Here is a 16,918-nt window from a genome sequence, read left to right on the forward strand (position 1 = left end):
ATTATCTTAGTCACCTCTTCAAAAAATTCAATCAGGTTGGTGAGGCAAGACCTTCTCCTTCCAGAACCATGCTGCCTGTCACTAACTAGTCCATTTTCTTCCAAATGTGCACATATCTTGTCCCTCAGTATCTTCTCCAAGAGCTTTCCCACCACAGATGTCAGACTCACTGGCCTATGATTTCCTGGATTGTCCCTGCTTCCTTTCTTAAACAAGGGAACAACATTGGCTAATTGCCAGTCCTTTGGAACTTCAACTGTGGTCAAAGAGGATGTGAAGGTATCTTCTAATGCCCAGGCTATTTCTTCCCTTGCCTCTTGCAGTAACCTGGGAAGTAATAGCTGGGGCATTAGCTTTTAACGTGGTCAGTATTTACAAATCATTCTATAATTCTTCTTTATTTACATAGTCATTGCTCCATTACATTTGTTTTGTTCTGACCTGGCTGTTGCTTCCAAGGCATTGTCATTTTTCCCAGTCTTTGTTCTTCTCTAAGCAAATGTGTTTGGCTTCATCTATGCTGCCTCCACAACGTGCTGATAGGAGTGAGCATGATACATAGATCGTTGGTATCAGCTTCCAGACTCAGATTGATTCTGACCTGTTACACATGTACTCAATAGATTGTGAATAGGGCATCAATCTGCTGCTATCTTACTGGATTTCAATCAGTCACAATGTCAATGTACCCATCAGTCACTGGATCTGTGATCACCACTGATCACCATGTCACCGTACCCATTAGTCACTATGTTACTGGATCACCACCAGTCATCATGTTACTGATCGGTCACTAGATCATCACCAGGTCACTGGATAACTGTCATCATGCCACTAGATCACCGATCACTGGATCGCTGGTCACTGTATCAGTCATCATGGATCATCAACAGTCACAGTTTCACCAGATCACAAAATCATATCAGTGGATCACCATCCATTTCCATATCACATGATCATCATGAAGTCAGTGCATTGCTCTATCCCCAGTCATTGACGTGTCACTGAACTGTCACTGTTTGTTGCGTCATGGATTTCTATTGGTCAACATCTCACTGGATCCCTTTACTTATGTTTCTGTAACTCTGCATTGCCAGTCACATTGTCATTAGATCACTGACAGTCAACACTTCATTTAATTTCTAACAAAGGTTATCTCGCAGGATACTCACTGATGTGTATATGTGACTGGATGTCCATTGGTCACTGCGCCACTGGATCCCCATCAGTCACCACATTGCTGGATCCCCATTTGCCACCCTCCCATTGGATCACAATCAGTTACTATTTAACTGGATTCATTTCAGTGCCTGCAACACAACTGAATCCTCATCCATCCCTATGTCACTGCACCTCAATGGATGCCCAATTGATTGGATCGCGATCAGTTATTGTGATACTGGATCACAAATCACCAAGTTACTAGACAAGTGTTGATCACCGCATTAATGAATCCCCATCAGTTACCAGGTTAGTTTATCACAATTGTGCTACTAGATTCAAAATCTCTGATTACTGGACCCTCCTCTGTCACCAAGACATTGGATCTTGACCTGCCACATTATACTATGAGTGCAATTACTCACTGCTTTAATGTTAGTGTCTATGGATTAACCAGAAATGAGCTGCCTCAGCTCCATCCTCACAGGGACTAATGGTTGATTTGTGGTGTTGCTGTGAAAATAATCACGAACTCATTACTGTTGCAAATCTTCCAACCTGAGTCAGAATCCAGAGTTCAGGAAACTACAGGCCATTCAGTCTAACCTCTGGTGGGTAAACTACTGGAAGTAATTCTGAGGGATAGAATTAATCTGCATTTGGAGAGGCAGAGATTAATCAAGACAGTCAGCATGGTTTTGTTAAGGGGAAGCCATGTCTGAGCAAATCGATTGAATGTTTCGAAGAGGTAACCAGGTGAGCAGATGATGGCAATGCTTTTGATATACTTGGACTTCAGCAAGACTTTTGATAAGATCCCACATGGGAGACTGATAGCAAAAGTGAAAACCCATGGGATTTAAGGAAATCTGGCTAATTAGATCCACAATTGGCTGAATATCAGGAAGCAGACAGTGGTGGTAGAGGGGAATGTTTTACCGACAGGAGGTTTGTGTCCAGTGGGGTCCCACAGGGTTCGCTGGGACACTTGCTGTTTGTGGTTGATATAAATGATTTAGACTGAATGTAGGAGGGTTGATCAGCAAGTTTGCAGATGATACAAAAATTGGTGGGCTGGTAAATAGTGAGGACAATAGCCTTAGATTACAACAGGATAACGATGTGCTGGTCAGGTGGGCTGATCAATGGCAAATGGAATTCAATCTGGATAAATGGAGGTGATACTCTTGGGCAGGACAAACAAGGCAAGGCAATGCAGGATGATGATGGCAAGCTGGAACTCACTGCCTCTAAAGGTGGTAGAGACAGAATCCTTGATGACATCTAAGATATAATTAGATGTATACTTGTAATGCCAAGGTTACGAGCCAAGTGCTAGAAAATGGAATTAGGTTAGGTGGTTCATAGAATCCCTATAGTGCAGATAGAGGCCATTTGGCCCATCGAATCAGCACTAACTCTTCAAGAAGCATCCAGCCCAGACTTCCCACACCTAGCCCTCCACTCCTTACCTGTAACCCCACATTTTCCATGGCTAACCACCTTAGCCTGCACATCCTGAACACTATGGGTAAAATTAACATGGCCAGTCCACCTAACCTGCGCATCTTTGGACTGTCAGAGGAAACTGGAGCACGCGGCAGAAATCCACGCAGACACCGGGAGAACATGCAAATTCTATACAGAGAGTTGCCCAAGGCTGGAATCAAAATTAATTGTTTTTGACTGGGTAAGACTCAATGGGTTGAAGGGCCTTTTACAGAGCTGAAGACCATGATGACTTTGAGAATCCCTACTTTCATCCCAGATCAGACAAAATTATACACACATACTTACCTGTAATATCTTTTGGGCCATGTCTTTCGATAAAAAGTCCTGCAGACCTCACCGATCTCAGGAAACCCACAGGGAAGCCGTGTTCACTTTTTATAACACTAGCTGTGGTTTTCAAGAAAGCAAACACCATTGAAATGTCCCACAGTGTCTTTGACAAGCTATAGGGAGAAGGTGTGGTTAGTGGATGTGGGGGTGGGTAAGTGGTGAAGTGGCAGGCAGGTGGGTGAGTGAGAGGGCAGAGTGACGAGGTGGATGGGTGAGGGAGTAGGAATGATGAGGTGGACCAGGGGATAGGGTGAAGAAGTAGGTGGGGGATTAGGTGATGAGATGAGTGAGGGATTAGGGTAATGAGATGGGTGAGGGCATAAGTTGATGAGGGTGGGTGAGGGAGTAGGGTGATGAGATGGGTGAGGGAGTAGGGTGAAGAGATGGGTGAGGGAGGGGTAGGACGACAACCTGGATGGGTGAGGGGGTAGAATGATGACCTGGGTGGGTAAGGGGGTAACGTGATGAAGTGGGTGAGTGAGTTTGGATTGGCGCCAGTTGGATACTGGGTCAGTAGGAGGTGTGGGGTAATGGGCAGTTGGTGGGTTAGAGGGGAAGCATGGGTCAGGGGTCGTGGCTACAGTAGTTGGCATGGGTCAGTGGGTAGTCAGATTGGTCAGAATCAGGAACTGGGTGGTCTAACATTCCCTGGCTAATGATCTGTCAGTGAGTCGGGAAATTCAGATATCTCTGACAGTCTGGAATTTTATGAAGATTTCTGTTTGCCTGGCACTCACCCACTGGATGTTTCAACCTCCTGGACAATTCCCACAGTGTTAATACCTCAGAAATTCCGAGGGATCGCAATGTACATCTTGGGAAATGGGGAGGGGTGGGGTATATCCAATCTATGACTATCCAGACACTGGAAGATCTGGACCAGTTAACTAATGAGACTGGCAACATTGCTGGTGGAACCTTGCTGAAAGTTGGTGCTAACTGAAACATCCAGGCAGAGCCAAAGTGGAGGTAGCAGATTTATTTGTGTAGCTATCACAGTTGAAGAGCAAAGACAATGCTCAAAGTCAATTTTCTGTTTATCAGAGAAGCACAATTTGGGTGAATCTGGGGAAAGATTGAGAGTCAGGGAACTGCGGAGTGAGGGGCTATGAGGGGCTCAGTCCTGATGGCGTTTATAGCAGCAATGAGGAAGAGAGGGACTGAAAGCCAGCATCATCCCCAGCAGCAAGCCATTGTCTCAGTTTACAGCTTATGGGATCTTATGTTCTGGACTGCTGATCTCCTCACACAATCCCTCACACAGCACCAGGGGCAGTAGCAGACAGAGAGCTGGAATATTAGGTTCTCCTGCTGATTCACTTCTTAGCTTTCTGAATCTGTTGAGCTGCCTGCCTCGTAAATCCATCTGTTCATTTCAATGCAAAGCCTAGCAATGCTGCCCTTCACTGTGCAAGGAATCCAATCGTTGTCAAGCAGAGCACAACATCTACCTGCAGCTCCATCAGTATATTGCATCTTGGAGTCCGGTACTTCAACCGGGTTCATGGTTGGCAGCGGGGGAGGAGAAATCTTCTCCTATGCAAAACAAAAAGCAAATAGAAGAAGAGGTGAGAAAAGGGAGTATTCAACATGGACTATAAATTGCACCATACAGAAAAGACTGACTGTACACAGCAACAAAGGGGTCAAATCAACTGTACCCAGTAGTACACAGGATAGGCCAATTGTACCCAGCAGTACAGGGGACAGACCGACTGCACACGGCAGTACAGGGGACAGACCAACTGTACATAGCAGTACAGGGGATACACTGACTGTACTCAATGGCACAGGGGACAGACCGACTGTACACAGTATCACAGAGAACTGACCAACTGTACACAGCAGCATATGGAAATCACTGATTCATCCACAACAGGACAGGGAACCCACTGACTGCCTTCAATGACAAAAGATAGAAAACAATCACTCAGAACTAGAGATCCAAGTGGCTAATGAGAATGAGGAGTTGAAGGAAATTAGTAAGAAGCTTATACTGGTGAAATTAGTGGGGTTACATGTTGATAAATCTCCAGGATCTGATGGTCTAAATCCCACAGTGCTGAAGGAGATAGCTGCAGAGATAGTTGATGCATTGGTGATTATTTTCTAAATTTCTATAGATTCTGGAATGATTCCTACTGATTACAAGGTGACAAATGACAGTCCACTATTTTAGAAGGGAGCGAGACGAGAAAGAAATTGACCTCCAAGGCTATTAGCCTTACATCAGTAGTAGGGAAACTGCTGGAATCTATTATAAAGGATTGGATAAATAGACACTTGGGTATCAATGATCTGACTGGACACAGTCAGCATGAACTTGCAAATGTAAAATCATTTATGACAAATTTGTTTGAGATTTTCGAAGACTAATGAAATTGATAAATGAGAGGCAATGGATGTAGCTTAGGATACGGTGGCTCAGTGGTTAGCACTGCTGCCCCACAGCGCCAGGGGCCCGGACTCAACCCTCAGGCAACTGTCTGTGTGGAGTTTGCTCATTCTCCCCGTGTCTGCATGGGCTTCCTTTGGGTGGTCCAGTTTCCTCCCACAGTCCAAAGATGTGCAGGCTTAGGTGGATTGACCGTGCTAAATTGCCCATAGTGTTCATGGATGTGTAGATTAGGTAGGTTATAGGAGGATCAATCTGGGTGGGATGGTCTGAGGGTTGGTGAGGACTTGTTGGGCCGAAGGGCCTGCTTCCATACTGTAGGGATTCTAAAAAAAATTTCTAAAAAAGAATTCTAAAGATCCTGTGCAGGAGGCTGGTTAGAAAAATAAAAGCACTTGGGAATGGATGTGATGTACTGGCATGGATTAATGATTGTCTATTTTCTGTCTCTTAGCCAATCAGAATAAATGTGTGTTTCTCACATTGGCAGTCTGTGACTAGTGAGACATCACAAGGGTTAGTTCTTGGGCCCCCAGTTGTTCACAATATATATCAATGATTTGGAACTGGAGACCAAGGGCCCTCTTGTGGTGCATGGTAGTGTCCCTACCCCCAGACTAAGAAAGGGTTCAATTCCCACCTGTGCCAGAGGTATGTAATAACATGTCCTAAAAACTGGAACCGGAGACCAAATGTAATATTTCCAAATTTGCAGACAATACAAAGCTAAGCAGGAATGAGTGCTGTGAGGAAAGATGGCAACTTCAGGAGGATTTGAACAGTTTTAGTAATTGGGCAAGAACACGGCAGATGGAATATAAAGTGGTAAATGTGAGGTTATCCACTTTGACAGAAGAAACGGATGTGCAGAGGTTGGAAAGTACGTCCTTATTGATTAGTCACTGAAGGCTGACATGTAGGTTCAGCAAGAAGATTTGCGTACACAAGTAGTGAAGTCTTGCTTCAATTGTACAGAAGCTTGGTTAGACTGCACTGGGAGTACTGTGCAGTTTTGGTCTCCTTATCCAAGGAAGAATATTATTGTCACAGTGTTTTGAGGAAGGGTCACTGGACTCAAAACATTAACTCTGATTTCTCTTCACAGATGCTGCCGGACCAGCTGAGCTTTTCCAGCAACTTCTGTTTTTGTTTCTGATTTACAGCATCTGCAGTTCTTTCGGTTTTTATTTAGGAAAGGCAACGCAATGACTACACAGATGGACAGTAAACACACAGACTGTTCACAGCAGAAGTGGAAACATTAACTATAAGCAATTGGAGAGACAACCTATTGACTATACAAAACAGGACAGTGAAGCCACTTAATTATATACAACAGTACTGTGGACATACTGACTATATAGAATAGGACAGGGATTCCACTGACTGTATATAACAACTTTGGGAAGATATTGAAAGCACTCAGGTACAGTGCTCACACCAGAGAAGAATCCCTTTCCCTATCACCTGGATAGGTTTAATTTAACTGTGACTTTAAGTCCCAGTCTGGAAATCTGAGGGCTTGTCCTGGAACTTTCAAACTCTGATGTTTAAACATTGTCAGCTTCAAATAACCTGTTCAGGGTCTTATTCAAAAAATTCTGGTCTGGAACTATTATGAACCACAGAATCATAGAATTTTACAGAACAGAAAGAGGCCATTTGACCCATTATGTCGCTCCCAAACAAGCTTCCCAACTAGTTCCAGTTTCCAGCCTTAATTCATTGCTTTCAAATATATATCCAGCTCTCTCTCAATACCTCTTATGGAATCTGTCCCTCAAAGTTGTACAATTGAGCCTATATTGACTCTCTATGTTTGTTCTACCAAAATGCATTACTTCACATTTCTCTGCATTGAAATTCATCTACCAGATGTCTGCCCATTTGGTCAACTTATCAACGTTCTTCTGCAGTTGCTCAGCATTATCTTCACAATTCACTATTCTCCCTAGCTTAGTATCATCTGCAAATTTAGACATTTAGCCCTCAACACCCATCTCCAAATTGTTTACATAAATCAGCTAAACAAAACTCCTTGCTCTAAGGTAACTTAATTTTACTATTGTCTCCCTTTCTCAAGAGTCCTGTTTTACTCATCCAAGGACTTTTGCAGACCTGCCCCAAACTGAAACTAAAATTATAAAAAAACCCTTTATTTTCAAATTCTGGGTATTTCCTCTAATATTAAAAAAGGACCAAATCCAGAAATTTCTCCCAGAAACCCTGATGCCCAATTAGTTACCTTGCTAGAATGTAATGTACACAAAAACTTATTCATTCTGAGAACTACCTCTCAAACAAGTTGCTTTAAAATAAATCACAATGGCTACAGAAATACCTACAAGTTAATCATTAAAGCCTTCATACACACAGAAAAACCTACATGGCATAAATACAAAATTTCAAAATCCAAATGTTAAAAAATTGATGTATTTTTATATATATCTATAGAAAGGAAGACTGTCTCAATGTTAGAAGCTCAGTGGATTAACCCACTCAACCCACACTCCTCCCTATACACCACCAAGCTCCCAATGTAGGATGATACCTGGGCTTGTGCTGGAGGAGTTGCTGATCTTTTCCTGGCTTCACGCCCTGCCAGTCGATAATGAGGCTTACAGTAGAACTTTCCTGCAAAATAACAGGTTTGGTTAAACAGCAGCAAGAATTCACCAGAGAGTGACCATGAACACTTACATGGCATCCAGTGACAGTCAAGTGGAGGAACCAGGAAATGCTCACTACACTGTAATGAACAAACATTCTCAACAGAGTAACCACAAAACCATCAAGTGAGAAGCATCACAAATGGTAGATTAACTAGGGAGGTTACCAGGTAAGACATTGATTGGGAAACATTTGTTGCACAGGAACAGGAAACACCAACTACATAAAGGGAGGAGTAATGAGGCGGGTTTAGGATGGGGGAGGGTTTGATGGGGTGAGTTTAGGATGGGGTGGTGTGATGAGGTGAGTTTAGCATAGGAGTGTGATGGGGTGGATTTAGAATGGGGGTGTTTGATGGGGTGGGTTTAGGATGGGGATTTGATAGGATGGGTTTAGGACAGGGATATGATGGGGTGGGTTTAGAATGGGGTGGTTTGATGGGGTGGGTTTAGAATGGGGGCTTGATGAGGTGGGTTTAGAATGGAAGGGTTAAACGGGGTGGGTTTAGGATGGGCGGGTTTTGATAGGGTGAATTTAGGATGGGAGTTTTGATGGGCAGGTTTTAGGAAGTGGCTTTAATGGGTGTGTTTAAGATGGGGGAATGATGGGGTTACGTTTGATACAGATGGAGTGAATTTGGGATGGTAATTTGGTTGTGGGGTACTGTTTGGATGGAAGGGTTTTGGTGGATGGAAGGGTTTTGGTGCATGGTGTGTACTTGGGTATGAGCTTACCATTCTCTGGATTATAGGCGTAGCTTGCAAGTCGGAGTGTTACACCACAGTACGCACATTTGAAGCAGCCACGGTGAAAGAACTTCCCTTCAGCACTCAGACGCTCCATCACATAAACTCGCTTGCCACAAAAATAGCAAACATCACTGCCTCCAAACTGTGAGGGGAACTCCTTCTTCTTCATTGATTGCTAAAAGGAAAGATTTTGTTACTAGAGTCATGCTCAGGAGGACCTCAAAGTCCTTTTCAATGACTGTCTCTGTACACCCTTGCTATTTAGATCGACCCCCTACTTTAGGCCTCCAGCCCTCCAACCATTGGAAGCACCTGTCACAAATTCTCACATTCGCCTCCTGTTTTCTAAATAAGCTTGATGGAGTTGATAGTTGACTCACCTCTGGGTGTGGGTTCAAGTCCCAATCCAGAGATTTGTGCCCAAAATCCAGGCTGAGGGGGTGCTGCACTGTCAGAGGTGCTGTCTTTCTCTTGAGACATGAACTGGACACCTGCCTGCCGTCTCAGAGGGTCACAAAAGACACATTCCAAAAATACAGGCATTCTGCCCATTGTCCTGCCTAATATTTATCCCTTAACCAATATCACAAAAACAATCATCATGACATTGCTGTTTATGAGAACTTGCTGTGTGTAAATTGGTTCCTGTTCCCTACATCACAATGATGACAACACTTTCAAAACGGCCTCATTGGGTATGAAGCACTTTGTGAAATTTTAAATGGTGCTGTTTAAATACAAGTCTCTCCTGGATAACACTACAAATTTGAAGACTCTCGTACTCTAGCCTTGTTAGGAAGCAGTAGCTACAGACCTGGGGCTGTTTGCAAAGGACAATTCCATTCTTAACAGCTTCCTGGCAACTGTTATAGCATATATGGGAGATTTGAGGGAACAGTTAAACCAATCATGACATTGATTTGCAACATTTGTGAAGAATTTAAATTAATTGCAAGGATAGAATTACAGATACCTCTACTTAACCTAACCTTGCCCCCTGTCCAATCCCCACATTAGACTCCATGCCCACTCCTTGACTACAATAACATTCAGAAGCAAAATCAAACGTTAATCTTGTGAATTCACAATGTGTAGCAATCATATTAGTGATCACAACTTGTGACTGTATTGACTGGTGTTTCTCTGAGTCAGTTCCAGTGCATGTACAGTATCCACCAGGTAAAACAGAACAATTATCTACACTATGAAACTGTACATTGTTGTGTCATATGGTGAGGGAGGAGAACTGGACAGGCTAGTTATGCAGAGTGTGGATGAGTTCCCTGGTTCAATGACTTCCATCCCAGGTTGCTAAAGAAAGTCCCAGTGGCAACAGTGGAAATGCTTCCTCTGAACTTGCCTAGCTACCAGGAAGGTGCTATTGAATTGGAGAATACAAAAAAAGGCACCAGGAGATTTTAATTAATGAAGGAGAGACAAAGCAAATTTGTAAAAGGCAGATAATGCTCGACTAATCTAATACTATTTTTAATGACATAACAGAGAAGCTTGATGAAGGGAACACTGATGATGAAACTGAGATGGATTTTAGGCAATGTTCAACATTACTACATAAAAGGGAATAAGACTGTCAGTGACAGCTTAGCTAAAAAATTGTTTGAAGGTCAGAAAACAACAAATAACAAGGAATGGTTATTTTTCAGGTTGAAGCACAGTATGCAGGAATTAAGCTGGGTGGTTCATTCCCAGAGTTAGCTCCTGTACTGCCCATGTGTATGTCCTAGCGCCAGCTCCTGAATGGTCCATGTGTGTGTCTTAGTACAGGAGCTGGCACTGTGTGTGTGTGTCCTGGTGCGTGTCTTAGTGCCAGCGCCTGGACTATCCATGTGCATGTCTTAGTGCCAGCGCCTGTATGGTCCGTGTGCATGTCTTAATGCCAGCGCCTGTATGGTCCGTGTGTGTGTCTTAGTGCCAGCACCTGTTTGTTACTGTGTGGACATCTTAGAGACAGCTCTTGTCCAGTGCGTGTGTAAGTTTTAATGCCAATTCCTGTACCGTCAATCTCAGTGTCAGCTCCTGTATGACCCATGTGTATCTCAGTGTCAACTCCTTTACAGCCGTTGTATATCTCAGTGTCATGTTCAAAAAATGTAAGGCTCACAGCAGGACATGATGATGGATACTTAAATGTAGAAGTTATGCCCTTTGTACTTGACAGGAAGTCTCTCAGAAAAGGGGAGTAGAAAGCAGAAGTATTTTGAAAACTGAGGAAGTGTTAGTCAATATCAGTAGGATAAATTGTGAGGCTTTATAACAGGCTGGATTAACTGAAGAGGGAGTCAAATAAACAGCACAATAGTGAGTGTGATACATGACTCCCACAATACAATAGTGAATGTGACACACAACACCGACAACACAACAGTGAGTGTGGTACACAACTCTCACAAACAGTAATGTGTAATACACCATGCCCACAGACACAGCGATGTGTAACACACCATTCCCACAGGCACACAGTAATGTGTAAAACACGAGTCCCACAGGCACACAGTAATTTGTTGATTTGTTTGCCGAGCTGGTAGGTTGGTTTGTATACTTAGTAACATTATCAGTGCACCACCGATGAAGCATTGTTGGTCTGTCCCGCTTCTTATTTATGTCGTCCGGTGTGATGTGGTGGGTGGCCTCATTTCCAGTTCTGCTTCATGGTGGTTGGAATATGGGGTCTATTTCCATATGTTTGTTGATGGAGTTCCAGGTTGAATGCCAGGCCTCTAGGAATTCTCGTGCATGTTTTTGGTTGGCTTGTCCTAGGATGGTTACGTTGTCCCAGTCGAATTGGTGGCTTTCTTTGTCCGAGTGTATGGAAACGAGTGATAGTCGGTTGTGTCTCTTGGTTGTTGTTCATGTACCCTGATGGCTAGTTTTCTCCCATAAAAACCCACAGCTACACCACAACAACTACTTACAAGAACAAAGGAGCCCATACCCACAACTAACAGACAAACGTTATATATAAAATCCCATGTAAGGACTGCCACAAATACTACATTGGACAGACCGAGAGACACACAGTAATGTGTCATACACTACTCCAACAGCCACACAGTAATGTGAAATACAACGGTCCTACAGATACACAGTAATATGTCATACATCACTCCCACAAACTCAGTAATGTGTAATACATCACTCCCACACACACAATTGGACCCACAGAGAGTAATGTGTGATACATCGGTACTATAGATGCACAGTAATGTGGAACACACAACTCACACAGACACACAGTGATGTGCAGTACACCAGTCCCACAAACATAGCAATGTGTAACACAACACTCCGACAAATATAGTAATGTGTAATACACTAGTCCATCAGACACAGTAAGGTGTACTACACCACTTCCACAGACACACTATAATGGGTAATAAACCACTCCCACAAAAACTCAGCAATGTGTAATACACCAGTCCCACAGACACAATCACGTAATATAGCAGCCGCATAGACACAGTAATGTGTAATACACAACTCCTACAATGACGGAGATAGTAAGAACTGCCAATGCTGGAGTCAGAGATAACACAGTGTGGAGCTGGAGTAACGCAGGCAGCATCAGAGGAGTAGGAAAGCTGACGTTTTGGGTTGGGACCCTTCTTCAGAAATGTTTTGAATAAGGGCCCCGACCCCCCAACTCAAAATGTCAGCTTTCTTGCTCCTCTGATGCTGCCTGGCCTGCTGTGTTCCTCCAGCTTCACACTATGCCATCTCCTACAATGACAGTCGTGTGTAGAATACCATTCCTATGCACACACAGTAATGTGTAGTACACCACCCCCACAGACACAGTATTGTGTAATACACCACTCCCACAAACACATAACAATGTGTATCAAACCAGTCACACAAACACAGTAATTTGTAGTACACCAGTCCCATAGAAACTCTAATGTGTAAAGCACCAGTCCCACAGACATACAGTAATGTGTAACACACCAGTCCCACAGACACAGTAATGTTATACGTCAGTCCCACAGACACCGTAATGTGTAGTACACCTGTCCCAAAGTCAAACAGCATGTGTAATACACCAGTCCCACAGACACACAGTCATGTCTAACACACTAGTCCCGTAAACACAGTAACGTGTAACACACCAGTCCCACACACACAGTAATGTGCTATACACCAGTCCCACAGACAAACAGGAATATGTAATACAGCAGTCTCACAGACACAATAACGTGAAACACACCATTTCCCCAAACACACTAATGTGTAATACATGATTCCCACAGACACAGTAATGAGTAATTCACCAATCCTACAGTCATACTAATGTGTAACACACCACACCCGCAGTGACAGTAATGTGTCGTACACCAAACCCACAGAGTAATGTGTAATACACCAGTTCTACTGACACAGTAATGTGTACTACGCCACCCCCATAGACACAGTGATGCGCAACACACCATTCCCACAAATACATAGATGTACAACACACTACTCCCACAACTACACTGTAATGTGTAACACACCAGATATAGTACTGCGTAATACACCACTCCCACACACACAGTAATGTGTAATATACCACTTCCACAGATACACAGTAATATGTAACACACCAGTGCCACAGGCACATAGTAATGTGTAATACACCACTTCGATAGACACAGTAATGTGTAATACACCACTTCGATAGACACAGTAATGTGTAATACAGCACTTCCACAAACACACAGTAATATGTAATACACCAGACACACAGTAATGTGTAATACACCAGTCCCATAGACACACTAATGTGCAATACACTACTCCCATAAACACACAACAATATGTGATACACCATTCCTACAGACACACAACGTGTAATACAATAGTCCCACAAACACAGTAATGTGCAATACACTAGTTCTACAAACATAATAGTGACTGTAATACATGAATCATGCTGCACAAACAGCACGACCAATAACAAATGCCATGAGGCATTCAGAAATCGTGCGCATAAGTGAGTTGAAAAAAGCACCAAGCTTTTTGCAGCTATTTCATGCTTTGATCAAGCCAGTGCCTGACTGAAAGTGTCGTGATCACATACCAGTGGAGGCCTGGTGAACATTTGATGGTTTAACATAAGCCTGAAGGTGAGAGTTTCATACACATGGGACAAAATGCACAACACCTCATCACAGAGACTAGAACACTGTTGACATTCAGGGCAGAATCAGATCTTACATAACAAAGAGCAAGAAATTATTACACAGAGGGACATGCATAGGCATGTCAGGATACAAGGGGCAGGAATAGATTATGAATATAATGTTGGGAGCAATGAAAGATTCAGGTACATTATCATGATGTGATGCTATAGCTAACATATCAGTAGAACTTAACAAGACATTGCTTCCTCATATATTGCAAAAGGTTTGTGCAAGGGTCCAGGTTCATTACTGCATTGGCTTCAGAGGATTTCCACAGGGGCCCCATCAAACATTCCCAGGACAAGGACCACTCGGGGCTAGATACAGAGTAAATCACCCTCTACTCTTTTACACTGAAAGTAAAGTTTCCTCCACTCTTCTAAACTGAAAATAAAGTTCCCTCTACTCTTAGCTCCCTCTACTCTTTTAAACTGTGACTAAAGCTCCCTTGACACTGTCCTCATCAAACAATCCCAGAACAGGTACAGCACGGAGTAATATACACAATAAAAGCTCGTCTTAAAGCTGAATGGAGTCCATGTCCATTTTGCATCACTCTGTTTGTACAAAACACAAAGATTAGTTGTGACAGAACTGATCAGAATGGAGTTATTGGTGTTAATATTCCACCTTCTGAGACTTGACTCAGTCCTGATTGACGCCTGAATCTAGCGTAAACCAAGCCTGGTGGATAGAAGACAAGTAGTCTGAGGGGGAACAATGACTGTGTTAAGAAGAGACATAAACTGTAGTCAGAAATCACCAACATCAGCCAGAGTTACACACATGAAGCTTGCAACACCATACTGTGATGTCACCTGCGTGCAGCGAGATGACCCAGGAAGAGGCCAAGGAAGCATTATTACTGTCTTGGGACAAGCTCGCAATGGCAGCACATCTCTTCGCTTTATTCGGAAATACAGGGAGAGAAAACAAACGTTACGGTAGTGCAATAGAAATTACAAAATCCAGTCAACTGCAGACAATCACAGCTCTTCGGTACAATTATCTGTCATTTCCTCCGTTCCTGCACAGAGACACCAAAGTGCAGGAAAGGAGACTGTGTGACGTCACTCCTCAGAAAGCAAAATACTCTATTTTTTCAACCAGAATCCCTTGACACTGTCACCATCAACACACCCCCAGGTCAGGGACAGTATGGGGTTAGATAAAGAGTAAAGCTCCCTCTGCACTATCACCATCAAACACTCAAAAGACAGGTACAATGCAACTGTGTCAAACTGAGAAAATATTGTCATTCAGCAACTCTGTCCGAAACCTAATGAAATCGCAGATTATGATATGAAAGACATTGAAAACCCAGCTTTTGAAAGGAAGGTTAATTTGTAGCAATCAAAAATCCAATGACTAAATTTGCAAATGACACCAAATTGGGGGTTGTACTCAACACTGCAACAAGGTTATTTGCAGAATGTTAACAATTTCCAAAAGAAATTCAATACAGGTAAATGTCAGGTGATATAGTATGGTGGACAGAAATGGGAGGTCATGTGATATTTGGGCTGTGCACCTGGTTGTGTTGAAGGAAGAAAGTGACCTCTAAATACAAATATGCCAAACACCAAAAGTCGTGCCACAGACCAACAAGATCATAAGGAAAGGCATAAAGCAAGCAGTAGGTTTTCATTCTACAGGGAGAGAGTGGAAGAATAGGCAAGTTCTACTAAAGCTGTACTGCACACTGGTCAGATCACTCAGAGTACTGTGACAGTTCTGGCTTTTTTTTAAATAAAAATGGCTATTAAGGGACTGGAGAGGGTGCAGAGAAGATTGACAAGGATTATCCAGAAATATTTGAAAAATATTGACAATCTGGTCTCCCCTGTTTTGAAAACAGAAGGCTCAGGTTAAGCAGTTAATACACATCTTTAAAATGATAAAAGGTTTTGGAACAGTACAGCTAGAGGCCATTAGTATAAGATTGCCACGAAGAAACCCATTAGGCAATTCTGAAAGAATGTCTTTTCCCAAAGAATGTCTTTTCCCAAAGAATGTGGAAGTCATTCCCAAAGGGAGTGATTGAAGTGAATTGCCCAGATGTGTTTTAACAAAACTGGACAAGTGTATTAGAGTGAAGGGAATACAGGATTATAATGGTCGAATTAGATAAGAATGAAGAGAAAAGTAGGAGAAGGCTCATGTGAAGCCTAAGTCTCAGCATGAACTGATTGGGCCGAAGATCTTGTTTCTGTTATGTATATCCAGTGCAATCCTCGAAAGGGTAGACACATCACTGAAATTCACTTCCAGGTCAGATGTAATCTATTGTCTGTTTACCTGCTTTCCTGTCCATGCATGGTTTCGTATTTGGGTAAAATCCTTGCACTGTCATTATGTACATCATAATGCCAGTTAGCTTTACACCAAAATGCACGGAAATATACTGTCAATCCAGAGAGGACCCTGTGGACTGAGGGTGAGCAATAGCACTGCTGCACTATTAAACTCAGAGCAGTATGTATGGGCTTTGCAGTAGAAAGTCATAAACAGATATTTACCTGCTTCCACTGAGGCCCAGCATTAAGTTGTGTGATCTCCCCTGGTCTACTGTGAGGTTGTTGGTCAGGATCCTCGTCCTCAAAGAGGTTTGGTCGCTGTCAGCACAGAAGGATGGTGTTTAGCCGGGGAGTGGGGTGGTGAGTGTGAACAGAGGGAGGAGAGCAGAAGGGAGAGCAACACGCGATGATAAAAAGCAGGGATCCATGACAAGCAGAATAAGACAGACAGAAGGGGAAAAGGGGAAAGTTAAAACATGTTTACATATGTCACAGGGATAGTAGGAACTGCCGATGCTAGAGAATTCGAGATAACAAGGTGTAGAGCTGGATGAACACAGCAGGCGAAGCAGCATCAGAGGAGCAGGAAAGCTGACGTTTCGGGTCTGGACCCTTCTTCTGAAATGG

At 43.1% G+C, this 16,918-nt stretch overlaps 1 protein-coding gene across 1 annotated transcript in view; it reads right to left on the reverse strand.

Annotated features, from left to right (window-relative positions):
* The window catches only part of mical3a (microtubule associated monooxygenase, calponin and LIM domain containing 3a), a 385,628-nt gene that overhangs the window by 125,393 nt on the left and 243,317 nt on the right, over positions 1-16,918 (reverse strand). Inside the window, exons 17-21 of the mRNA XM_048607801.1 lie at positions 16,514-16,609; positions 14,813-14,899; positions 8,803-8,992; positions 7,950-8,032; positions 4,455-4,539 (exon numbers count right to left, since the gene is read on the reverse strand). Coding sequence (XP_048463758.1) covers positions 4,455-4,539; positions 7,950-8,032; positions 8,803-8,992; positions 14,813-14,899; positions 16,514-16,609 — 541 coding nt within the window. The remainder of the gene's footprint in view (positions 1-4,454; positions 4,540-7,949; positions 8,033-8,802; positions 8,993-14,812; positions 14,900-16,513; positions 16,610-16,918) is intronic.

The sequence above is a fragment of the Rhincodon typus genome, chromosome 18, assembly GCF_021869965.1.
Source record: "Rhincodon typus isolate 14 chromosome 18, sRhiTyp1.1, whole genome shotgun sequence".
Lineage (NCBI taxonomy): Eukaryota > Metazoa > Chordata > Chondrichthyes > Orectolobiformes > Rhincodontidae > Rhincodon > Rhincodon typus.